General features: G+C 42.8%; 3 protein-coding genes and 1 long non-coding RNA gene across 4 annotated transcripts; 1 reads left to right on the top strand and 3 right to left on the bottom strand.

Moving 5' to 3' along the window:
- Nucleotides 1-590: 590 nt before the first annotated feature.
- Nucleotides 591-5,757, bottom strand: iqcc (IQ motif containing C). The gene is made up of 5 exons (XM_060871686.1): nt 5,620-5,757; nt 5,317-5,460; nt 2,145-2,415; nt 1,851-1,972; nt 591-876 (listed from the first exon to the last, which is right to left on the bottom strand). The coding sequence occupies exons 1-5, from the start codon at nt 5,659-5,661 to the stop codon at nt 829-831; spliced, it is 627 nt and encodes a 208-aa protein (XP_060727669.1). The 5' UTR covers nt 5,662-5,757; the 3' UTR covers nt 591-828.
- A 1,119-nt stretch (nt 5,758-6,876) lies between these two features.
- ccdc28b (coiled-coil domain containing 28B) lies at nt 6,877-14,618 on the bottom strand. The gene is made up of 6 exons (XM_060871671.1): nt 14,194-14,618; nt 11,179-11,479; nt 10,034-10,209; nt 9,690-9,844; nt 8,819-8,841; nt 6,877-8,614 (listed from the first exon to the last, which is right to left on the bottom strand). Exons 2-6 carry the CDS (start codon nt 11,412-11,414, stop codon nt 8,560-8,562), a joined length of 645 nt encoding a protein of 214 aa, XP_060727654.1. The 5' UTR covers nt 11,415-11,479; nt 14,194-14,618; the 3' UTR covers nt 6,877-8,559.
- An 87-nt stretch (nt 14,619-14,705) lies between these two features.
- On the bottom strand, nt 14,706-19,874 carry tmem39b (transmembrane protein 39B). The gene is made up of 9 exons (XM_060871670.1): nt 19,718-19,874; nt 17,797-17,975; nt 17,470-17,689; nt 17,242-17,325; nt 16,819-16,967; nt 16,257-16,587; nt 15,496-15,683; nt 15,260-15,380; nt 14,706-15,094 (listed from the first exon to the last, which is right to left on the bottom strand). Exons 2-9 carry the CDS (start codon nt 17,925-17,927, stop codon nt 14,864-14,866), a joined length of 1,455 nt encoding a protein of 484 aa, XP_060727653.1. The 5' UTR covers nt 17,928-17,975; nt 19,718-19,874; the 3' UTR covers nt 14,706-14,863.
- Nucleotides 19,875-21,116: 1,242 nt separating this feature from the next.
- LOC132846886 (uncharacterized) lies at nt 21,117-25,638 on the top strand. Its single transcript, XR_009648551.1, has 3 exons — nt 21,117-21,281; nt 22,234-22,307; nt 22,399-25,638. It is a non-coding gene; the product is annotated as an uncharacterized LOC132846886 (long non-coding RNA).
- The last annotated feature ends 104 nt before the right edge of the window (nt 25,639-25,742 follow it).

The raw sequence follows: 25,742 nt of genomic DNA, 5'->3' as shown, positions 1-25,742 counted from the left end.
TCTCTCTTCCTCTCACACACACACACACATACTTACGGAATATCAGATCTTCCACAGAAACCTTATAACCTGCAACGTCGGAGTAAATATCTCACCTTTCCTACAATGTCCTGCACTGCTTACCAGCTCAAGCGTTTAGTGTCTAGTGTCTTCCCCACACACATGCGTTCACACACACACATACACATGCATAGACACTGGAGTGTTTCCTGGTTGCTATGGTAGCATTGCCAGCGATCACTGGTAACAACAAAAGGGGGGTGAAGGGGGAGAGAGAGAGAGAGAGAGAGAGAGCAAGAGAGAGAGAGGCATAGAGAAAGCACAAAAGGTTTAGCGCACGTAAATCTAACGACCTTTTCTAATGACCCATCTTGGTCTGTAGTAAAGACAACACGCATTATTTCATAGAGCGTAAACAAAAACGCGACTTCTCACAATCGTCGGACGCACAAACCGCGTACACAAAATACATCCGTAAATCTGTCGGACCGAACGAGTGAGAAGAAAGCGGTACACACTCTCATAAGGCAGCACACAAAAATATTAAGCATCCTTCCTGTAGATGACTAAAATTTTCACGACACCGAAGCCACGTTCAAGATAAATAACATTTATTAGAGATGATCTTCAGAGAATTAAAAAAAAACAGGCACAACGACAGGGATCGATACAAAACCGCCTTTCGGTTCTTTATAACCTGCTTCGCTCATCTCCAGCAGGAAGAAACAGATGACAGGAGAATAATGAAGGAGGTCAATAAGAAGGTCACGTTCATGTCCAATTAAACCTTCACTTGCAAAGCCACTAAACACTCAAGTGTCCACTCTTTCAGCTCCTCGGTGGCGATGTTTCCATCTTCTGCTTCAGGGTCAGGTACTAAAAGTAAACACACACACACAGACAGACTGCATGATGCACAGCAACACAAAACAATGTACCATGATTTAAAAAAACAAAACAAAACAACAATGTGTAAAGACTGCGTTACATTAATGCAGCTTATACCACAAATCTGTTGAATTCTGAATTCTGATTGGTCAGAAGGTGTTGATTAATTTACTATAACAGCAGATCTGATTACAGGGATTGGTACAGAAACGCTGCGCATAAACGGATTAAAAACCTGCGCAACTGATGAAATAGTGATGCTGACACAAGCATCGTGTTATGATTCCCAGAGGCCATGTCGCCGTAATCAGCTTGGCTTTTTATGAGTGAGGAAAAAGTCTCGACACTGCAGACTGAGACCTTCGCTGCTGTGTGTCCGTGAACAAACAAACTTCATTCATTCATTCATTCATCTTCTACCACTTATCCGAACTACCTCGGGTCACAGGGAGCCTGTGCCTATCTCAGGCGTCATCGGGCATCAAGGCAGGATACACCCTGGACGGAGTGCCAACCCATCGCAGGGCACACACACACACTCTCATTCACACACTACGGACAATTTTCCAGAGATGCCAATCAACCTACCATGCATGTCTTTGGACCGGGGGAGGAAACCAGAGTACCCGGAGGAAACCCCCGAGGCACGGGGAGAACATGCAAACTCCACACACACAAGGCGGAGGTGGGAATCGAACCCCGACCCTGGAGGTGTGAGGCGAACGTGCTAACCACTAAGACACCGTGCCCCAACAAACAAACTTTCAGTCATATAATCTCCTAAACACTGGTGCGCTGATTCGCTGCATAAGACATATAACTGATTTTTCAGTCTAAGTTCTTAACCAGACTGATTCCTGAATCCCAAAACATTTAGAAGAGAGTAACATTCTCTCATGCAGCGCTTTGAGACGTACAAACATTAAAAATAATACAAATAAAATATCATCTCCATCACATACTTTCTTTCTGCTGGCGATGGCCTGTTGGATCCACAACAGCTCCATTACCAGATTGTTTCTGTGCTGCTTCAGGGATTCAGGAGTGTGTGGTACATCTTTCAGCAGAGCGTGCATCACGGGAACTGCCAGAAACAACACACACACACACACACACACACACACAAACACATACTTTCTTTTACGCAAGCAGACTATTAAGTGTGCATTTCATAGTTGTTTAACAGTAGTATATTTGCTAATGTACAAGTCTGCAGTGGAGGTGTGTAAGAGTGGCACAGTAACACTAACACGAACCATGCTGCAGTGTGCTGTTGCTCATGCTGCTGTTGCTCAGAGCCTGAGCAGGTGTTTCTGTCACGTCGTCTAGCTCTGTATCGCCCGCAGGTGGCGTGTTGGTGTCTACGCGGTCTCTCTCTGGAACACAACTCGTTTCTTTATCCTTCTCAGGAACCTGTGAGTGGAGGCAAGGTGTTTCATCATGCACCTTCACTTCCTCCAGGTGCTCAGGACATTCCTGGGTCTGGATCTTTGGCTGAAGATGTTCGAAAAAGTCGCCGTCCGTCTCCTGATGAGTTCAAACGTTAGAAATACTTTTTACAAATTTAAAAACGCAGCACGTTGGACTTTGTTTACTTTTGCCGTTTTAATCTCACTAGGATTAAAAGAGGTTACGGTGAGTGACGCAGAAAAAAGTTACCAAAGAAGAAACTGCTTTAAGTGTCAGGAAGGAAGGTGGTTCTTATAATGATTGTACAGCACTAATCTGGCACCTGTAACCTTTTCTTTATTCGTGCAGACACAAAACAAGTCTTGGTTAAACTGTTGTGCAGTAAATATCTGGCCACTTCAGTTGACACGAGACTGAAGAACAGACTGAAGAACAGACTGAAGAACAGACTGAAGAACAGACAGAAGAACAGACAGAAGAACAGACAGCAGACTGAAGAACAGACTGCAGACTGAAGAACAGACAGAAGAACAGACTGAAGAACAGACTGCAGACAGAAGATGGAAGAACAGACTGCAGACTGAAGAACAGACTGCAGACTGAACAGACTGAAGAACAGACTACAGACAGAAGAACAGACTGAAGAACAGACAGAAGAACAGACAGAAGAACAGACAGAACAGACAGAAGAACAGACAGAAGAACAGACTGCAGACAGAAGAACAGACAGAAGAACAGACAGAACAGACTGAAGAGACAGAAGAACAGACTGAAGAGACAGAAGAACAGACTGCAGATGGAAGAACAGACAGAAGAACAGACTGAAGAACAGACTGCAGACAGAAGAACAGACAGAAGAACAGACTGAACAGACTGAAGAGACAGAAGAACAGACTGCAGATGGAAGAACAGACTGCAGACAGAAGAACAGACAGAAGAACAGACAGAAGAACAGACAGAAGAACAGACAGAAGAACAGACTGCAGACAGAAGAACAGACAGAAGAACAGACTGCAGACAGAAGAACAGACAGAAGAACAGACTGCAGACAGAAGAACAGACAGAACAGACAGAACAGACAGAACAGACAGAAGAACAGACAGAACAGACTGAAGAGACAGAAGAACAGACTGCAGATGGAAGAACAGACAGAAGAACAGACAGAACAGACAGAAGAACAGACAGAACAGACAGAACAGACTGAAGAGACAGAAGAACAGACTGCAGATGGAAGAACAGACTGCGGACAGAAGAACAGACAGAAGAACAGACTGAAGAACAGACTGCAGACAGAAGAACAGACTGAAGATGGAAGAACAGACTGCAGACTGAAGAACAGACTGCAGACTGAAGAACAGACAGAAGAACAGACTGAAGAACAGACTGAAGAACAGACTGCAGACAGAAGAACAGACTGAAGATGGAAGAACAGACTGCAGACTGAAGAACAGACTGCAGACTGAAGAACAAACAGAAGAACAGACTGAAGAACAGACTGAAGAGACTGGAGAACAGACTGAAGAACAGACTGCAGACAGAAGAACAGACAGAAGAACAGACTGCAGACAGAAGAACAGACAGAAGAACAGACAGAAGAACAGACAGAACAGACAGAAGAACAGACAGAACAGACTGAAGAGACAGAAGACCAGACTGCAGATGGAAGAACAGACAGAAGAACAGACTGAAGAAGAGACTGCAGACTGAAGAACAGACTGCAGACTGAAGAACAGACAGAAGAACAGACAGAACAGACAGAACAGACTGAAGAGACAGAAGAACAGACTGCAGATGGAAGAACAGACTGCAGACAGAAGAACAGACAGAAGAACAGACTGAAGAACAGACTGCAGACAGAAGAATAGACTGAAGATGGAAGAACAGACTGCAGACTGAAGAACAGACTGCAGACTGAAGAACAGACTGCAGACTGAAGAACAGACTGCAGACTGAAGAACAGACTGCAGACTGAAGAACAGACAGAAGAACAGACTGAAGAACAGACTGCAGACAGAAGATGGAAGAACAGACTGCAGACTGAAGAACAGACTGCAGACTGAAGAACAGACTGAAGAACAGACTGAAGAACAGACTACAGACAGAAGAACAGACTGAAGAACAGACAGAAGAACAGACAGAAGAACAGACAGAAGAACAGACTGAAGAACAGACTGAAGAGACTGGAGAACAGACTGAAGAACAGACTGCAGACAGAAGAACAGACAGAAGAACAGACAGAACAGACAGAAGAACAGACAGAACAGACTGAAGAGACAGAAGAACAGACTGCAGACTGAAGAACAGACAGAAGAACAGACAGAACAGACTGAACAGACTGAAGAGACAGAAGAACAGACTGCAGATGGAAGAACAGACTGCAGACAGAAGAACAGACAGAAGAACAGACTGAAGAACAGACTGCAGACTGAAGAACAGACAGAAGAACAGACTGAAGAACAGACTGCAGACTGAAGAACAGACAGAAGAACAGACAGAACAGACTGAACAGACTGAAGAGACAGAAGAACAGACTGCAGATGGAAGAACAGACTGCAGACAGAAGAACAGACAGAAGAACAGACTGAAGAACAGACTGCAGACTGAAGAACAGACTGAAGAACAGACAGAACAGACTGAAGAACAGACTGCAGACTGAAGAACAGACAGAAGAACAGACAGAACAGACTGAACAGACTGAAGAGACAGAAGAACAGACTGCAGATGGAAGAACAGACTGCAGACAGAAGAACAGACTGAAGAACAGACTGCAGACAGAAGAACAGACAGAAGAACAGACAGAAGAACAGACTGAAGAACAGACTGAAGAACAGACTGAAGAACAGACAGAATAACAGACTGAAGAACAGACTGAAGAACAGACTGCAGACAGAAGAACAGACAGAAGAACAGACAGAAGAACAGACAGAAGAACAGACAGAAGAACAGACAGAAGAACAAGCCCCGCCCCCTTTCCCCTCAGGTGAAGCTAAGCTAAATGACATGATGAACGAAGCTTACAGCGTCACTGAAGTGAGGTTTGGGTATGACCTTCCCTCTCCACACCAGGTGCTCCACACCTCCATCCAGTTCCCTCACTATGTCCTCATATTCAGCCCGAACACACCTCACTTCTCTCCTCAGCAGATATCCGCGACACCGCGCCTGAAACCCAACACTTATTATTTATTAGCATCACCGCAGCTAATCTTAACGGACAAGCTAACTAACTAGCTATAATCCGAATAGACACAGAACTAAATCATGCCTAGTTAAATAACTAGTTAACCGAATTATTTTACCTCACGCTAACTATTAACCTACCTGGAAGTATATCACGTTATTTATCCATTCTTGTCTACCCATTATACTTACTTATGGCTAGACATACTGTTGTTAGCGATTACCGAGGCTCGATTACAAATAGAGCCCAATTCGACACGTAGGGCACTATTCTGAAGCCCACACAAGCGTCACCGAGTGCCCTAAGTAGTGCACTAGTTTAGGCGGCTTGTAGCCATTTGACATTCGACGTTACGTAGCAACAAAACCCCCCGCTCTAAACTTGTAGTTTTTGCACCCTCTATAGGATCGGAGCGGAATCTGTACTCACCTCATTCCATTGTGTTTAAACCAATTTTTTTTAAATACTGCATTATTATCTATTATAATTAAATATTATATATACGTGCTATAATGTGCTATATACAATGTAAAATAATAAAATGTCAAAACAAATATTTTTATTAATTAGAAATGAATGAATCTGATATCCAGCAACCCTGAACAACCCTGACAGGATTTCTGACCTTGTGTAAACTTCATTGCTAACATTAGCTAGCTAGCACCATCCAAACTGATGATTTAATCTCTCCAAAAGGTTTATGAGAGAATTTTCTAAATTTTTAGAATTCATAAATTGCCTAAATGTTCACAGATTGACTGTCAAGGATTCTGACAGATGTTTGTTAAAATAATATCAATAATATATTTATCACGTTTTCAACCGTCGACAGCCGCCTTGCTAAGACGAGTTAGAGTGATTTGTTTTTGTTTTTTTTTGTTTTGTTTTTTTTGCTAGCATTTTTACTTTAGACCACTGGAAGAGGGAAAGTGCTTTCAATTTCTAAAGAGAAAACACAGCATTATTCATTCATTCATTCATTCATCTTCTACCGCTTATCTGAACTACCTCGGGTCACAGGGAGCCTGTGCCTATCTCAGGCGTCATCGGGCATCAAGGCAGGATACACCCTGGACGGAGTGCCAACCCATCGCAGGGCACACACACACTCTCATTCACACACTACTCTCTTTTCCAGAGATGCCAATCAACCTACCATGCATGTCTTTGGACCGGGGGAGGAAACCGGAGTACCCGGAGGAAACCCCCGAGGCACGGGGAGAACATGCAAACTCCACACACACAAGGTGGAGGCGGGAATCAAACCCCGACCCTGGAGGTGTGAGGCGAACGTGCTAACCACTAAGCCACCGTGACCCCCACACAGCATTATGTTATATATTTCATTTCAAATGGCAAACTACGTCACAGCTAATTGATGAAAAAATACATCTGGCTTAATGGGAATAACATAAACATTTATTAATTAGCAAAAGACAGACATCAAAAACAAAGGTGTAAATATGACGTTGACTTCTGTTCTAGTGACCAGACGGTTGTGAGTCTCTTGTTTACTGGATGCTGTTAACCCTGTCGAATAAACGAACAGCATGTAGTGTCCTTGGCTAAAGCAGAATTCAGATCGATTAGTAGCCAAGCTACTTCTGCTTCTACTTCAACATGAATAACAAACTACTACTGTAGTAACTTCTGTAAATAAATCACTTAGAAAATTCCCTTTTTTTCTTCACAGTAATAATTTTCTGTTCTCTTTATAAAATAGTGCTTAGTTTTCCAAACCTGACTGATAAGCTACTGCACGCTATTAAAATTATGTTGTAGGTCTAAACCATTGTTCTAGGAACAGAAAAGGTCAATTACATAATGTTCCCCTTGATCATTTCTCCCAAATTGATCAAGACATGCTTGGTGTTTGGGATCTATGATGATAATGCAGGTAAAAACATAATAGAAGTCTAAATCAGAATATGTAAATTTCCCTGTAAATACATACTATTTTATCGTTTGCTACAAGTTAAGTTTCTAAACGTTAGTAGCCTGGGAGTCAAGCGATACCAAATGGGAATAAAATGTATTCGGTTCGTCCAAGACGGACGTCTGCGGCATTCAGCTACTCTGTAAACGTTCACGTTCCTCGATTATTGATGTGATATAAACCATATATATGACTGAGCCAAATGTATAGGAAAGGCTTATACATGAGACAGAATTTTCTTACTTGCTAGCTAAGAGGAGAAACCTGAATAGAACACCTCAGGCACCGAACAGGTTTACGTTGGTTTGGTGTCATGTAGTAGTATCGCTGTGCAATAAACTTTTTGAACTATGGGCTGAACTGTTTAAGTCTTTAAGTCCATTTCTAGAAATAAAATTCTCATTTGTGCTACAAAGAGACGAGGCACCACCTCGATATTCCTGAGAGTATCTCCAGCGAGTGGTTAAGATGAAGCACAAAGTAAAACTTAGCTGTGCTAACTGAGCAGGTGAGGCTCTGTGCTAGTCACCAGAAGGCTGTGAGTTCAAATGACAATGCTGTAGTCGAAAGCTGTGTGCTTCTACTGGATCCTGTCTCACTTGAGGAATGAATACATGAACGCAAATGTGGGCCAATGGTCCAATTGCAGATTTCATCAATGCCTTTAGACACATTCCACTTAAACATGAATGGTTCAGATAAACAAACATCAACAGAAGTGTGTAATCCCAGAATACTGAAGCGCCTCAGAGGTTGTATTTCGCTCCAAATTCATGCGAATCTATTTATATTTTTTCAAACGGTTTTAAAAAGTGGCTCCGTCTCATCATGTCATTCTGCATCAAATTATTTACCATTTGCACACAACACGTAATCAGTAACCTTCTGAAAATTTAAAGTACCTTAAAATTTAAAACCAAAATAAAACAGATATTCACAGTGCTTTTAAGAGCAAAGCAGAGGGAGTTTGTGGAATAAAAAAAAAAAAAAAGAGGAGCTGCTATCAGGTTTTGTGTTCGGTGCCATTGAAGCTTCTTGTTTTGCGTTCAGCTTATTCACCGTTCTTTAAGCTTAGCTGATTGAGACATAGTGAATATCAGCAGCTCCAGGATGCTAGCAGATTGTTTTTGCGCTGATCTTGATCTCAGGAATCAGAGGCCGTGGGTAAGTCCTGATTCTCTGCCAGGTGAAGCTTCTGTCTGGAGAAAATGCATTAAGGATAGTCATAAAGTCGGTAGCTCATATTTCAAACTACGTTACAACACAATGCATCAAAGCTTTCATGTCTGTGGTCAAAAGCTGAAAGTGCTTTATGACCTCCTGGAAAAGAGAGAAAGTCTTGGAGAAGGTTCAGATCACACGGCTGAGATCTTCAAAGCATTTAGATTGACGAGAAAGGATACATGGAGCTGCTGAGATCTTCCAGCTGTGTGCGAGAGAGAGAGAGAGAGAGAGAGAGAGAGAGAGAGAAAGAGTGAGAGAGAGAGAGAGAGAGAGAGAGAGAGAAAGAGTGAGAGAGGTGCTTGATGAGATTAGACTGAAGGTTACAGAGGAAATTTTAATTCTGTGATGGGGGAAATTGTGTGTGTCTGTGTGTCTATTAAAAAGCTTGAAACACAGATTACACATTACACATTTCCACAATAATACAAAGCCACACAAGACCTGAAGTGTGTGTTTGTGGTGATTTCTACATGCACGTTCATTCATTCATCTTCTACCGCTTATCCAAACTACCTCGGGTCACGGTGAGCCTGTGCCTATCTCAGGCGTCATCGGGCATCAAGGCAGGATACACCCTGGACGGAGTGCCAACCCATCGCAGGGCACACACACACACACAATCACACACTACGGACAATTTTCCAGAGATGCCAATCAACCTACCATGCATGTCTTTGGACCGGGGGAGGAAACCGGAGTACCCGGAGGAAACCCCCGAGGCACGGGGAGAACATGCAAACTCCACACACACAAGGCGGAGGTGGGAATCAAACCCCGACCCTGGAGGTGTGAGGAGAACGTGCTAACCACTAAGCCACCGTGTCCCCTACATGCACGTTAAAGAATGCTAAACTATCGTCCTTGTGTTACTTTTTTATGACTTGTGTTGCTTTCATTAGCACTAATAAAATGAAACTCTTCATATGGACTTTTACGCACACTCACGCTGAGCTGGCTGAAAGTAAATGTATGCAAACGCAGTCGGTTAGAGGAGAAAGGTAGTTCTTGTTGGTGCTGTGTTACAGGTGTGTGTATGTATGTGTGTGTTACATTTGAGAGCAGGTGCTCCAGGTTGCGGTCTGAAGCACTTTTCCTCTGGTCCTCAGAGAGCTCCTCGACATGGCTGTCCAGGCTGAAGTGAAGCCGAGCCAGCTTCTCCTGCATCTCCCGAACGTGCTCGAGCTGCTCAAAGGAACACACCTTTCCTGAAGGGACAGAGAAAGCGAGAGAAAGAGCACGTACACAAATTCACACACATGCAAATATGCTTCCTCTGTGAACAATACACACAGACACTTCAGAGCGATGGAATAAATGTGCTTTAGTAAAAGTGCAGATGTTCACACACTCATTGTTACTGTGTGTATATGTGTGTGTGTGTGTGTGTGTTTCACCGAAAGCCTGCAGTTTTCCTGAGTGAAAGTCGTTAAGCAGGTTGAGGAGTCCTCCCTCCATCTCTCTCACGTCCGATACGTCAGTGAGGAAGGAGTGCTGCAGAGGAGAGGAGGACGGGGCGACCCGACTGGGGCCGGCCGGCTGAGGCGCTCTGGGTTTCTCTCGGTGAGGCCGACTGTCTCCAACAATCACAGTGTAAATCAGAGTTCGGTGTTATTACGTGAAATCACAGAATCAGAAGTGAAAAGAAATGCTACACATCGCTGCGTTTTCAAAGTGAAATGACCTTGTCTCGTCACAGCCGGGTTTATTTATAAATTCTCAGTTGATCACAGACGTAACTCACATACATTACTGTTAGGGGCTTTTTACACCTGGTCACTTCATGCGTTTTCTGTGATCCGATATCTATCCGATGGTAAAAAGACCAGGTCTAAATGCCCTCCGAAACGTTTTGGAGACGGATATAAATCCGATGGCACAAACCCCTTCAGGAGGAGGACAGGTGTAAATGAATGTGGTTGTTCAAGCCACATACGTCAGCGCTAAACTCCTCCCAAACGGAAGTACGTCACTCGCAGGTGACTCACGAGTCGTGCATCGCGTCAGAAACAAATATGTTTTCCCATCAGTGCTGCTCTGATCTTTCACCCAGGTGTCTCGTCGGGTCTTAAAACGCACTGCTGCCGCCAGCAAAAATGCAGCAAACAGTAAATGCTGTTTTTTTGTAGTAACCACATACACCAAAGTGTGTTCCATTTCAATTACTCCGGAAATGAGGTAAAATATATTTGCATATTGGGTGGGAGTAGAAAGATCGGATCGATATCCGATTCGCCGAGACGCGTTTATGTGGCCTAATGTAAATGGAACAGTTTTAACAAATCAGATAGCTATCGGATCGGAGACAACACATGAAGTGACCAGGTGTAAAAAGGCCCTAAGAAATGCTGAACGCTACACAGGTTCATGCTAGACACACAGCCTCAAACACCTAGAATTAACTTCCGGGAAACCAGAGACTACATTTTCTTAGGAAAATATCTCATTATATGCCTAATTTGGTCTTTATTTTAATTCCTCATCTGAAGATTTACATTTTTCACTGATAAACTCAATGCAGCAGGGGATTTGGTGTACAAACCTGGTGGCTCTGGGAGGCAGCACGGGCACAGTGAGCACTTCTTTGGTTGTGCCCATGGCTCCTACAGATCTCTTGTACTTGCCCCGGGGTTTAGGGGACGGCGGCTGTGGGAGACCCAGACAGAAGGTGGCGCTCTTGCTGGCAGGGAGGACAGAGAGTTTGCGTGGGTTCACCGGCGGAGGAGGCGGTTGAGGGAGAGACACTTTGGGACTCCTTTTCTTCCTCTTGTCCTCCATTTTTCAGACTGTTCTTCCAGCACGGCTGACTGAGAGACGAGTGTAGACGGGATTTCTTCCAACTCCTTCCATCAGAGACAAGACAGTTGCTATTCTAAAATAATTCTCTCATAGTTTAAAAGCTTAATTTAAACTACATATGGCACAGTGGCAGCGTTCTGCTTTTGTTTGACATCTCAGTACTTAGAGTCAGTACTTAGAGTACATTCTTAATTAACTCGAATATTTCCCACTTTTATTTCCAATTTTTCCCATATGCCCATTTTTACAAGTCAGTTAAAGCATTCATTCTTTCTTTCATTCATTCATTCATCTTCTACCGCTTATCCGAACTACCTCGGGTCATGGGGAGCCTGTGCCTTATCTCAGGCATCATCGGGCATCAAGGCAGGATACACCCTGGACGGAGTGCCAACCCATCACAGGGCACACACACACACACTCTCATTCACTCACACAATCACACACTACAGACAATTTTCCAGAGATGCCAATCAACCTACCATGCATGTCTTTGGACCGGGGGAGGAAACCGGAGTACCCGGAGGAAACCCCCGAGGCACGGGGAGAACATGCAAACTCCACACACACAAGGCGGAGACGGGAATCAAACCCCGACCCTGGAGGTGTGAGGAGAACGTGCTAACCACTAAGCCACCGTGCCCCGTCAGTTAAAGCAATGGTTCTGTAAACAATAAAACCGTCCCTCTATCCCAGACCCAGTCGATCAGCCAAGTCATGTTTGTGCCTTTTACAGTTAATATCGCTAACAAATGAACTGCACCACACTCAAAATATCCACCTCAAACAAGTCACGTTGATGTGGTTTAGGACACAGTGTGAGTTACTATGATCTACAAAACATGGACTCATCTTCTCAATGTATTTAAACAGTGGAACAGCATGAAGGCAGCCATCTTGCATAACCAGATGTAAAGACTGTAATGATTTTGTTGGGAATCGTCCCTAATGCTCGGCCAGATTTTGTAACTATAGACTGCTATTTTCTTCGATTATTTCAGGTTAGATCGATTTCCATCGTGTACTTTGCCAAAGCTCTTTTCATGCACATCACAACACGTCGTCCTTTAGAGCACTAAACTCACCCACGCTGGGCCAAGCGCTTCCATTGATTGCTAACAATCGACTCGCACATTAATGTAATATTTTACATTTATTTTTAATATTTACATTTCCAGCCTGAAGCAAAACTACGTAGCACCTCTGTCACCCAGGCTACTAAACTATTATCAGCTCACGTCCATATTTTATCACGGAAAGGCTAAACGACGGAAAGACGACTGGCTTTTATTTACTAAAGCCTGTCTGCTTGCTCAGAGGCACGCCTGAACTTGTTCTGCTCGTCGTCGTCCTATTTTTAATGCCCGGATCTCATCACAGGGTCACAATGTGCAGTATTTTTAGACTCTTCAGGTCTCCGTGGGACTACAGAGTGTCTGATGTCCATCCGTCAGAAACACACCTGATTCACATCCTTCTGAGAGTACGGCAGGCGTGAGAGCGGAAAAGCGACGACGAAGCGGACATCACGTCTGTACGATAACTCAATCCGTCGTCACATAGCCTTCGTAGTCCGCTGGACTGGGATCATTTGAGGATCTGTTCTTCTCATACTGAGACGAATGATATAAAATTGTGGTTACTAATACGGAGCTAAAACAACGGAGCAGGGAATCATCTCGGTACTGAATACATACATGGAAGTTAGATAGATACATGAGACTTTTTTAAAGGGTAAAGGTGATGAACAAAGTCAGAATGTCAAAGGAGATCATTATGTTGTGTTTATATACAAATGTGCTATATTATATAAATGCACCCTTTTATTTACATCTCCAGCATTTGACAGACTCTCTTATCCACTTACATTATCTCTCTCATTATTTTTTTTTTTAAATACAACTGAGGGTTAAGGGCCTTGCTCAGGGGCCCAACAGTGTCAGCTTGGTGGACGTGGGATTCGAACTCACAGCCTTCTGTCTGGTAGCCCAGCACCTTATACACTAGAATACAACATGCCTTTATTTAAGGTTATATGACATTGTATTATAAACAGCTTGACTATATTAAAGACCAAATCATCTCCCTGAGTACATGTTATGACTTTTTCCTTCCTTCTTCGAATCTTTTCTTTTTTTGTTTTTGTTTTAAATCGTCCCTCCATTTTTAGACGGGGATTAGCGGCTGACACCACGCACGCGCACACACACAGATACAGACACACACAGATACACGGACACATTCACACACACACACACACACACACACACAAACAGATACACGGACACACACACACAAACACTCACACACAGATACACGGACACACTGACTCACTCACACACACACATACACACACACAAACAGATACACGGACACACACACACAAACACTCACACACAGATACACGGACACACTGACTCACTCACACACACACACACACACACACAGATACACGGACACACTCACTCACACACACCACACAGACACACACAGATACACACAGATACAGACACACAGATACACACACACTCACACTGACTCACTCTCACACACCACACAGACACACACACAGATACAGACACACAGATACACGGACACACTGACTCACACACACAGACACACCACACAGACGCACACACACACTCACTCACACAGACACACACACCACACAGACACACACAGATACACACACACACACTGACTCACACACACACACAGATACACACACACTCACACACACACACACGTCTTCACTCACCCACTCACACTGCGGTCAGCACATCACTCCGCTCCATGTCACACAGGAGCAGTAAAATAAATAGCTACTGATAACTGTTTGTTTTCCTCCCTGCAGCTCTTCTCTTCCCCGTTGTTGGAGCAACAATAAAAAGGAAAAGGTCGCACCGCGGGAGCGCGCTTTCGCTCTTAAAGGGACCGCAGTGCATTTTCTAAGCGCATCAACATGCACGCGCAAGCTTACAGTACATACGCTAACACACACGGGGCAGCGATCCAGAACCTTCAGACATCGACCGTGTGGGACTGGATGCTGGTCTGAACAGAGACGATGAGAAAATTGAGACTTCGTGCAAACATGGAGTGTCCAGAATCTTACACCAATCTGTTGTACAGCGTCACCTCTTTATCTTTCTTAAGGGTGTGCAAACATTTGCACTCAGCTGTTCTACTAAGTAATCTGTGGCTCTAACGGTGTTGTGTGTGTTATTTGTTAACAGAAACAGCAGAGAAATCAGAAATCCAGACCAGTGAAAAAATACAAAAATATTTTCTTTTTTTAATCGACGGCAGCTTCAGGACATAAACAGAGTGAGAAAAAAAAAGTTCTAGAAAAAATAAAAAGCTCTGGTGCATGCTTTTTTTTTTTATTCCGTTCTCCGACACCGGGCTGTGCAGGAAGGTCCGAGCGTCTAGCTGACCTTGTGGTCTGACGTGGTGGAGTACGAGTACGCTTTCCCCAACACGATTCTGTCTCTGAGCAGCTTGAAGAAGGCGTAATAGTTACTGAAGAGGATCAGCGCTAACGATATCGTCTGGTACCATTTTTCCGAACATATCAGCGAGTAGAGCTGGTAGAAGATCATCGCTCCTTCCAAGATGATGAGGATGTTTAATATTCGAAGAGGCCTGTTGAAGAAAAACTGAGAGAGAGAGAAAACGAGAGAGAGAGAGAGAGAGAGAGAGAGAGAGAGAAACAGAGACGGGGAAGTGTGGAGAGTTTTGAAGGAACTGGTTTTAAAAACTACAACAGATGTACCATGTGTGTGTGTGTGTGTGTGTGTGTGTGTGTGTGTGTGCAGCCTTACATAGAAGCGATAATGTGAGACTTCTGAAGGCACTGCTACGTTATAATGGCCCATGGCCTTATACACGTTTTTATTGTGTTTCACCAACACCCCCTGTGGCCACATGAACTCTTCTGTCCACCTGAAAGCACACAGAGACAGGCGAATGTTTATAATAGGTTTAACGACACGTGCTCATGGAGAGACAGATCCGTGCCTACGTTCTGAGCCCCAAGTGACCCCTGAGTGAGACATACGTGTGCTGCAGGGCATTGGAGCACAGTGAGGGGTCCACTTTGTGCCAGCAGCCCAGGTGGGCGGCGGCTTTGTGCAGCAGATCGCAGTAGCGGGGGGGCAGCAGGTGGCGCATCAGGATCACCGAGGTGCTTACGAACACGAGGATGAAGAGCTCACATGACCAGCGCTTATCCACATACTGCGTGCTCTACAACACACACAAACACACACAAACACAGAGAGGATGGTATAGCAGTGGGGGGGGGGAAACAGGAACCTCTAACCATCTATACAAGAGCCTATCTGACAGACTCTCCATCTATCTATCTATCCATCCATCCATCCTGCTGACTTATGCATCCACACCTCCATTCACATAACCAAGTAACAATTTAGATTCAGTTATCCATCCTTCCATGGAACTCTCTGTATACCCACCCAAGGAAACATCCATCCATCCATACATCCATCCATTCTTCCAGTCATCCATCCATCGGTCCTACTGATATATTCATGCAATTATGCATCCATCCATTCACCTAAATCATCCATACATCCAAACATCTATCCCAGTTCCACCTTTCAAACCACATGTCAATTCGTCCATCCATCCATCTATCCATCCATCCGCCTTATCCACTCATGTCAACAGCCATCTACTTATCAGAACATTTTTTGATAATGTGTGTGTGATGGATTAAAACTGTGCACATTTCTATCTGTATGTCACAGGACATACTGACACTTTAATCAAAACCCGTCTGAATCCCAGCAATCGCACCTTGACGAACCAGACGGGCACGAAGGCGACGTAGTACGCGCTGAGCATGGAGCTGACCAGCACCTCCTTCATCCTCTTGTTGAAGTCCATCTTGAGAAACTCGACCTCTTTGCGAATGAGGTCAGGGGAGAGGCAGCAGGCGTGTGTGGGCATGGGCTGGATGCTGTACAACTGGCTTGTGTGCTGCTTCCACGTCTCCTTTAGAACAGAAAAGTAGTCCCGCCCCACAGACACGCCCACACCCGCCCCCGCGTCTCTGGAGCCGACAGAGGCGATGGGGGTGAGACGCACATCACTGCTCGTTCTCAGGATGGGGATATACATCCCGAAACTGGAGTAGAGAGAGAAAGAAGGATAGAGAGAGGATGATGATTGATGATGATGATGCAATAGTATGAGTTTTTGTCTTTTTAAAGGGCACTTCCTACAATCTTCTGGGACTTAAGAAAATACAATATACAGTGTCAAACAGTGCCGAGCGTGTGTGTGTGTGTGTGTGTGTGTTGATGCAATAGCTGTGTAATAGTCTTGTAATAACAGGATGTGTAGTGAGCGCACTCACGGGTAGCAGAGGAACAGGAGGCTGAGCACAGAATATGTCCTGAAGAGGTGGATGAGCGAACGACATAGAGTCCAGCCGGTGAGCGTCAAAACAGCAAAGCGAGCTGTAACCAGGAAGACGGAGTGAGGAAACTTCCCACTCTGAGATGCCTGCAGAGAGGGAGAGGATAAATAAACGAATGATGATAAGAAGACATGTAGATGAGCGAGTGAGAGATTGATTTGAGTAACAGAAAATCAGTGAAATGAAAGTGAGACAGAAGACAGAATTGGTCTCTCATTTGTCAGTAACTTGAGAACTGACGGCTCGATTTGCAAAGCTGCTTTAAATGAAGATGAGACGCTACAGTATAAATCTGCTAATCCGTCACTGACCTCGTTTATAAGCGCTGCATTTATTAACACTTTATGAGCTGTTCGTTACCTCTTTAACGATGGCCGCGATGAGCCGGCGTGACAACACGATGATGGTGAAAACCAACATGTTATAGTCAATCAGGTGGAAATTCTGTAGAAGGGAAAAAATCATGTCTGGTGTTAGAGCTGTGGAGATAATCTAACAAACTCTATTACAAGCGTGACATGCACAGAGGCCACGCCTGCTCTGATGGATTCAGAGGCAATGCCCCTTTCTCTGAGTCGAAAGACTCACCAGTGATGTGTGTGATGGTGGGTGTGAGGGCGGGTACCACCACACCGTCTTGTAGATGTTGACATAGTGCACAAAGAGTGCGACGAGGTGGCAGAAGAGAAGGTGCAGCTCAAACATCACATTGCGGTCCACCGATAGTTCAGGGATCTTGCAGTGCTTCAGCGGGACCACCGTCTGTGGAGCGAGAGGGGGGCTGGCAATCCCCGTTCCTGAACTGTTCCTGCCGGCCAAAACACACACACACACACACACACAAAGCATTTTTACATAATGTAATCATAAAATTATGCTAAAATAAAATAATGCTGAAACACTAGAGGATCTCACCTGGTCCGTGACCTCACCCCTGTCACAGATGAGCTGGTGGAGTGGTTGGCATTGTTCACATATCCTGTCTCGTTGCCCAGCGGAGAACGACAGTACGTCGTCCGGCTCGCTCCTCTTCTTCCTCCTGCCATTCCACACACTCCGACCGTCTCTCTCTTGCTTTGTTTCTCAGCTGTGAACTGGACCAAGATAAAGCACATCATCATCATCATCATCATCATATCACACCAACATAAACATAAACATAAATAATGGCTTACATCATCTTATACTGAATAAATACAAACAAGTGAATGATTTTTTTTTATTTTTAAACGTACTCTGACTGAAACTTTTAGTCAACACGAAATGAATTCGGGTTTCATTACTGTATTAAAAGTGAAATACTAAACACAGCCGTAATAAATCAATACAATACTCTTTCTTTTTGTGCTCAAGTTGCTTTGAGTGTGTTCAATTATATATTTCACATACATTCCTCGACTCTCGCTGATGTTTTCCGACGGCACCGACAAACATCTACGTGACACTAATAACATGCCATTACCTGCCACCCAAGACCAGCTTATGTAAAGTTTCATAATGCAAACTGACTGCATGCTTTATAACTGACACAGAGCAGTAAATACTGAGCTTAATTACACAGATAAACTAAATCAATTTAGTTACTGGTGTACGAGTTACTGGTGTACGAGTTACTGGTGTACGAGTAACTGGTGTATGAGTATCTGGTGTACGAGTTACTGGTGTACGAGTAACTGGTGTACGAGTAACTGGTGTACGAGTAACTGGTGTACGAGTTCTGGTGTACGAGTACTTACTGGTGTACGAGTTACTGGTGTACGAGCACTGGTGTACGAGCACTGGTGTACGAGTTACTGGTGTACGAGTAACTGGTGTACGAGTTCTGGTGTACGAGTTACTGGTGTACGAGTTACTGGTGTACGAGTTACTGGTGTACGAGTTCTGGTGTATGAGAGTTACTGGTGTACGAGTTCTGGTAACAGGAGCGGAACCATGATTGAGCAGACAAAAGAATTTTGTACGAAGAAAGAAAATGATGTGTTTTAACATTACATCACAGTTTATGGCATTATTGTAACTGATATACTCATGTAAGACTTTAATGTTTTGTCCCCAAACTACATTTGAACACTCTGTTTTAAAATAGATGTGTATATGCAGGTATAAAAATAAAAAACAAAGAACTTGATTCAACAATTATTCACATTCAGACTATGACATCATCTGGTGACTTCTAGCAACTATTTGAGCGTCTCTAGAAATGTCTGAATAACTGGACATGTTTTTTATGGATTATACTGTTCTATGTTTTTGTGATTTCTCAAATCAAACCCCATCAGTCCTGCTGACAAGCCCTTCTGCTGATCATACGCCTGTAAAAGCTAAACTATAACATACAGTAAACTATATGAGATCTGTGGACACCATGAATTTCCCCATAACATGACAATGCTAATCAATGCTAGCTGGCTAAGTGGCTAACTCTGTAAGTGTGCAAATCGATGGTGCTCCTGGTCTTGTGAAGCTCTTCGGTATATTTACAGTTTTTTTTTTTGTTCCTACAGCACACGGGAAGCCCAGAGAAACTCTTTAAATCCGAATCACAGTGAGAAAAGTTGATGTTGTTGTTGTTAGCATGGTTAGCATGATTAGCATGCAGAGCTTCAGTGTGCAGGTCTGATGCCAAGTTTCTAATGCGGAAGTAAACTCAAAGTGCCCGTGTTTGTATTGCAGGACTGATGAATAAAAAACGTGCAATATCTTTTTTTTTTTTTTTTAGTTTTCATCCGTTATATGAAACGCTCCAAACAACCGCGGCCGAATATGTGCAGGCTTTCAATTTAAACAATTAAGGGGAAGAAAACAATTAAACACAAAGCTGCAACAAAAATCTTACCGAAAGATTAGAGTTTATTCCTTATATGGTGCTGTTTGTTTGTTAATTACACTCGCTAAGCGGTTCTTTGTTGCTGAACACGTTCATGTTGGTGTTGATGTGCATGTTGAGGCTGAACGCGGGGGCGCGGAAAGCGCGTGCACGGAGGAGGGAGGTGTGAGCGTGTGCACGTTAAAGGAGCATAGCAAAGCGCGTGCACGGAGGAGGAGGAGAAGGAGGAGGAGGGAGGTGTGAGCGTGTGCACGTTAAAGGAGCATAGCAAAGCGCGTGCACAGAGGAAGAGGAGAAGGAGGAGGAGGGAGGTGTGGGCGGGTGCACGTTAAAGGAGCATAGCAAATCGCGTGCACGGGGGAAAAGGAGGGAGGTTTGGGCGGGTGCACGTTAAAGGAGCATAGCAAAGCGCGTGCACGGAGGAGATGGAGGGAGGTGTGGGCGGGTGCACGTTAAAGGAGCATAGCAAAGCACGTGTGTGTGTGTGTGTGGGGGGGGGTCACAACAACCTGAAAACACCATTCATAATTACATTGTTTACGATAAGCACCCATTAGGATGTGTTTATTACCTGAGGGTCACTGATATGAATGATAAAAGACTCAATACAGCAGCAGTTTTCAGGTGTGTAATTGTACACATCTGCATAGAGAATCATGTACATACATCTGGATTAAAATGATCAGACGACTGCTGATGTGTTGATAAAGTGCTGGTCTGTGATTTCTGGAGGAAATTATGAGTAGGGTTTTGTGGCTGATAAAATTATACAAATGATTTTTAAGAAACCCGAGTAAACCTATTTAAAATAAAACTAGATAAAAATGGCTGTTTAAGAGCTCATTGGATCAGTTCTTCTTTCTCTGAAAATAAATAAATAAATAAACTTATCTTTCTAGCAGTGAACACAAATCTTTTACTATAATCCTTTACTGGAGGTCCGACATTAAACCTTTACTGGTGTTGCAGGAGAGAGAAAGTGCAGAATCCTTAAAGAAATTTTAAAGCATTAAATTAAAAAATAAATAAATAAATAAATAAATAAATAAATAAATAAGGATTAAAAATATAAAAAAAAATTTTTCTATTTATTTGACTATAGCGGTGTCTAATCTAAAACTGTACATTTATTTTTACTGTTTGATGGTCAGTACCACGTGTACAATAATAATAATAATAATAATAATAATAATAATAATAATAATAATACAACCAAATAAATAAATAAATAAATAAATATTGTTATTGTTTTAAAATAGCGCGTCTGTACAACATATATCTTTTGAGTATAACGGAATGTGGGCGTGGCTTCTTCTATTCCGTATAACTAAAAGCGGGCCTTAACGATTGAATGATGTACCGTCTGTCCAATCAGCGCGCGGCAGCCTCACACTGAAGGTCATTCCGGAAGTGGAGTTTAGTAACAATCAGGATGTGAAATGGCGTAGCTGTTGTCTGTCCGAAAGGGACAGCGGGCCGGGATACAGAGGAACAACCTGGTCATGAACCGCGCAGAAATGGACTTTAATTCATGTCTTTCATCATCACTCTGATAAACTAGTGAAGACCTTCGGTATGATGCTTTAATCCGTTTTATTGACTGCACGCTCTTTGTTTATGCGCCTGTGTGTTAATTACCGCAATTATTCTTTATTTACACCTTCATTAAACTGTACTGATGCATTCCTGCAGACTACGTCATTTCTGTACAGATAAATACGTTACTAATATGCAAAGAAAGACACGGAGAAATTGTTTTCTTTATATTTTCAAGGACATCTCAGGTCAGATAGCAAGGTTTAAGGTTCTGGGATTTGAACCCACAACCTTCTGATCACGCGCAACTTAGTGCGTCCCTCAAAACCTTACAGGCAGATTTGGTATTTGAACCCACAACCTTCTGATCGCTCTCGCCTTCATGCGTTCCTCAAATGATTACAGGCAGATTTGGGATTTGAACCCAAAACCTTCTGATCACGCGCACCTTAATGCGTCCCTCAAAACCTTACAGGCAGAGTTGGGATTTGAACCCACAACCTTCTGATCACTCGCACCTTCATGCGTCCCTCAAAACCTTACAGGCAGATTTGGGATTTGAACCCACAACCTTCTGATCGCTCTCGCCTTCATGCGTTCCTCAAATGATTACAGGCAGGTTTGGGATTTGAACCCAAAACCTTCTGATCACGCGCACCTTAATGCGTCCCTCAGAGCCTTACAGGCAGATTTGGGATTTGAACCCACAACCTTCTGATCACGCGCAACTTAGTGCGTCCCTCAAAACCTTACAGGCAGATTTGGTATTTGAACCCACACCCTTGATGAAGGTCTGAAGGAATGTTAGCTTCGCATTTTTACATAAGGATTCCTCACACTGAAAGTGACATGTTCCATGATTTTTATGCATTAACATATGCACAAAACTAATGTAAACCAATCAGAATCCAGAATTTAATACCCCTGTTTAGAAGAGTTTTGGGGTGTGTGTGTGTGTGTCTGTGATTTTAACAGTTTTGTCTCTTTAGACCTCATCCTGCCGACTACTAAGACGATCATTTGATCATGCATGAGTATAAGACTCCAGAGAAAGCTGCACCAGGTGAGTTGGAGTACAGAATATCTTCTGGTCTGATTCATCACACAGTTTTATGTCCTTTCAGCTTGTATTGTTCTCATTCTTATTTCTGCAGACGAGAAGTGGTTCAGCAGCACGATGAAGCCTGTCCTGCACCCAAGTCCTTTAGATCTGCTCAGCACTGCACCTGGGTAGCATTTGATGCTTCATCCATCCGTTCATTTATCCAGGATGACCTCAGAGGCGTAGTCCAGGCCGCTTTTATTCCCTCTTTCTTCATCCGAGTTTTGAGCTAGTTTTCCCCTTTAATATGATGAATTGTTTACTTCATTCCTATTTTTAACTCAAACTGTATTCACTCAGCTCAGTAGACAGTAAAGTTTCACACAGCTTTTTAATCCTGTCTAATTAACGAGCTTTAAACGACCCGGTCTCATCGAAACATACTCTAGGTGTGATTAGTAAACGGATGGCGAGAAGAAGAGTGAGATTCGCGATCCGAGTTGTGGAAAATGACATAAAATACACAAACGGTTCATCAATGTAACGTCATCTAATGTAATCGTTTAACAAAAGGTTATAACTGCAGAAGAAATGTAAATTTTATCAAACTTTTATTTGGAGAACTGAACACCAAGTCAGCTTATTAACAGATTATTAACCTGCATGGACATTTATTTATGTCATACGATGGAAAAGTTAAATCCCACACACATTTATTTACGTTTATTACATTTACTTTTTTCCCCGAGGAAGTTGTGAAGTGTGTGTGTGTGTGTGTGTGTGTGTGTGTGTGTGTGTGTATGCGTGTGTGTGTGTGCGCCTTGCCGTGTTTGACCTGTAGTGACGATGGGTTGAATTAAATAAAAATTTCCTAAAAGCATTGTAACACGATTGTTACAAAGGAAGCGCAAACATCACATTGAACTCTCTTTCTCTCTCTCTCTCTCTCTCTCTCTCTCTCTCTCTCTCTCTCTCTCTTTCTTTCCATCAGTCATGACCTTTTAACATTACAGTGCTTTTAGGAAATCAAATCCGTGCGGTTTGAGCGTAAATGGCGTCTACGGACGGGATATGTGCAATACGTCTGTTTTTATTTGGGGTTTTTTGGGTCCTGTTTCGAGATAAATGTGTAAATTGTACAAACAAGTGACGAGTTGTTCGTGCGACAAACAACAAAATCACCAATGTCTTCCATTAAGTGATGTATAGTTTCATCCGCTTGTTTGGTAGCGGGATCTGTCGTGCCAACGTTATATGTGGCCATGCATGAGCGGACTCGATGCTTGCAGAGTAGTTGTAGTGAAATCCAGTTTATAAACCTTAACGCATATTAGCTAATAGTTGAGCAGATGGTGATTAGTCTCATTACCACCGTGTAGCTTTGAGAATAGTGAGCTTTGGAGAATTTCATTTAAATTTATTATTTTTTTGTTTTTGTGTGTGTTTGTTGTCTTTTGATCTTTAGTCGTCTAATCTTATCATTTTCTTCAGATCACTTTCCTGAAACAAAAAAAAAAGGCTTTGGGTCTTTGTTTAAAAGCCTCGAGCCAACAAATCACAACTCTTTTATTTTTGATTATATAATCTTATGTTCTTAGTGTTAATTTTTGCTAGTTAGCATTGAACAACCTGACTAGCGACTAGCTAAGTAGGGTGAAACTGTACTCGTCGGCGCTGTAAGTTAGGACAAAATAAATAACGAACAACAAAATAACAAGAATAAAATTTAAAAAAAAAACGCTTTAGTCTGGAGTGGCTTTTAGGTAGCGTCGTCACTCTGACACGGTTTCGGATGCACCGGAGGGTTAGTTTAGCTAGCTTTAACGTAGCAGACGTTCTAGATTTTAGTTAACGAGTAGTTAGCGTCTCTAGTCGATCAGAATAAGGTGATGTAGATAGTTAAATACCTCAATCACTGGAATGCAAAGTCTATTTTTTAGATTCCATTGACAAATATGCAAGCCATACTGCGCATTATGTTAGATGTTACATATGAGGTTCGATCCGTGCCAAAAAAAATGTTGGCATCACATCGTGTAGTCAGTGTGTTTACTCTGTTGTTGTTTCTCCTTCTTGATTCCGAACAGAAGGTTTCAGGAGAAGGAGCGTCGACTGTGTTATGCCTTTATCACGGCTTATTATACGATCTGAAAGTCATTTTAATTGGAGAATTAAAACCAATCTTCAAACTTCACCCTTCGCTACATGACCTCTGTGTCTCCATGTGCCCCGAGCCTTCTTGAATCGGTAGGCCAGGGCCGTTCGTGTTTTTGGCACGGATAGACCCTCATCATTTAGAAGCAATAATTCTATTATGCATGAAAACTCTAGTGCCAGAACGGTGTTTTGTGGAATGGCCTGTAGCATATTTCTTGCCGTGGTGTGTGTTCGTTATTAATGTTTATTACTAAAGCGTACTGGATTTCCGGTGGGCCAAAACGAGCTCCTCGTGTGTTAAAAAACAACAACAAAACAGTGTACTTTATGCACACTGCATGATTTCTATCGCTACATGAGCAGATGACATCGAGCACAGATGTGGATTATGCAGTCAAAAAGGAATCGGATCGAGACGACGCTTTCTTTCACACGCTACAGTACACACTAAACACACACTGAACATCAGTCGGCCTGCGAGCCTGTAGGTGTTTGTCTGTGGGAACGTGAGGGGTAAATTAGCTACTGCATGGTAGAAGTGGGTACCACGTGTCGTGCTGCATGCAATAATTAAGCTTTGTTTGGAAAAAAAATATATATATATAATGCAAAACGTTAAGAATGTGAAGTCAAGCTAGTGGACTGATGTCTGATTTTCCCTTAAGTTAAAAAAACATTCCATACAAATACATAATCGTCTCACTCGCTTTATTATAATCCTTTCTGTATGTAACTTTTATTTTTATTTTACAAATAGTCAGGAGAGGAAAGTTGCTGTATTATCTGTACAACCCTTGACATGATGAGTGATATTTGAGTAGCCTGTGATTATTAATCAAACAACACAGGCTTGATTGGAATGGTCTTCTTGTTCGAAGTTAAAGCAAATTCAGGTTTAGTGGACCGTATACACACACACACACACACACTCAATTTGCACCTTAGTGTTAGTTTAACATGGTTCAAATATTATTTCCAACTGAAATCCATGTCCAGGGTAAATATTATTTTCTACTCCACAATATTATTTTTTTTGTTTATCATCACAGGATGGATTGTACGGTATATGTGGTTAAATCTATGCACTACAGATGCGCTAAGCATGCGAAGATAAACCTCTTGATTTTGTACAATTAAAAAAAAAAATAAATCTGTATAAGAATTTAGCAATAAAAACAGCATGGTGCCAATCTTACACCAGCGTCTTTTTTGAACGTCGTGCGCCTCTACAATGACTGGAAATATGAATTCAGCAGAAAAAGCTTTTTATCCATCAGAATGCAACAGTTGTGATAATGA

Source organism: Tachysurus vachellii, chromosome 6 (assembly GCF_030014155.1).
Source record: "Tachysurus vachellii isolate PV-2020 chromosome 6, HZAU_Pvac_v1, whole genome shotgun sequence".
NCBI lineage: Eukaryota > Metazoa > Chordata > Actinopteri > Siluriformes > Bagridae > Tachysurus > Tachysurus vachellii.
This window is presented reverse-complemented; position numbering and strand designations above follow the sequence as displayed.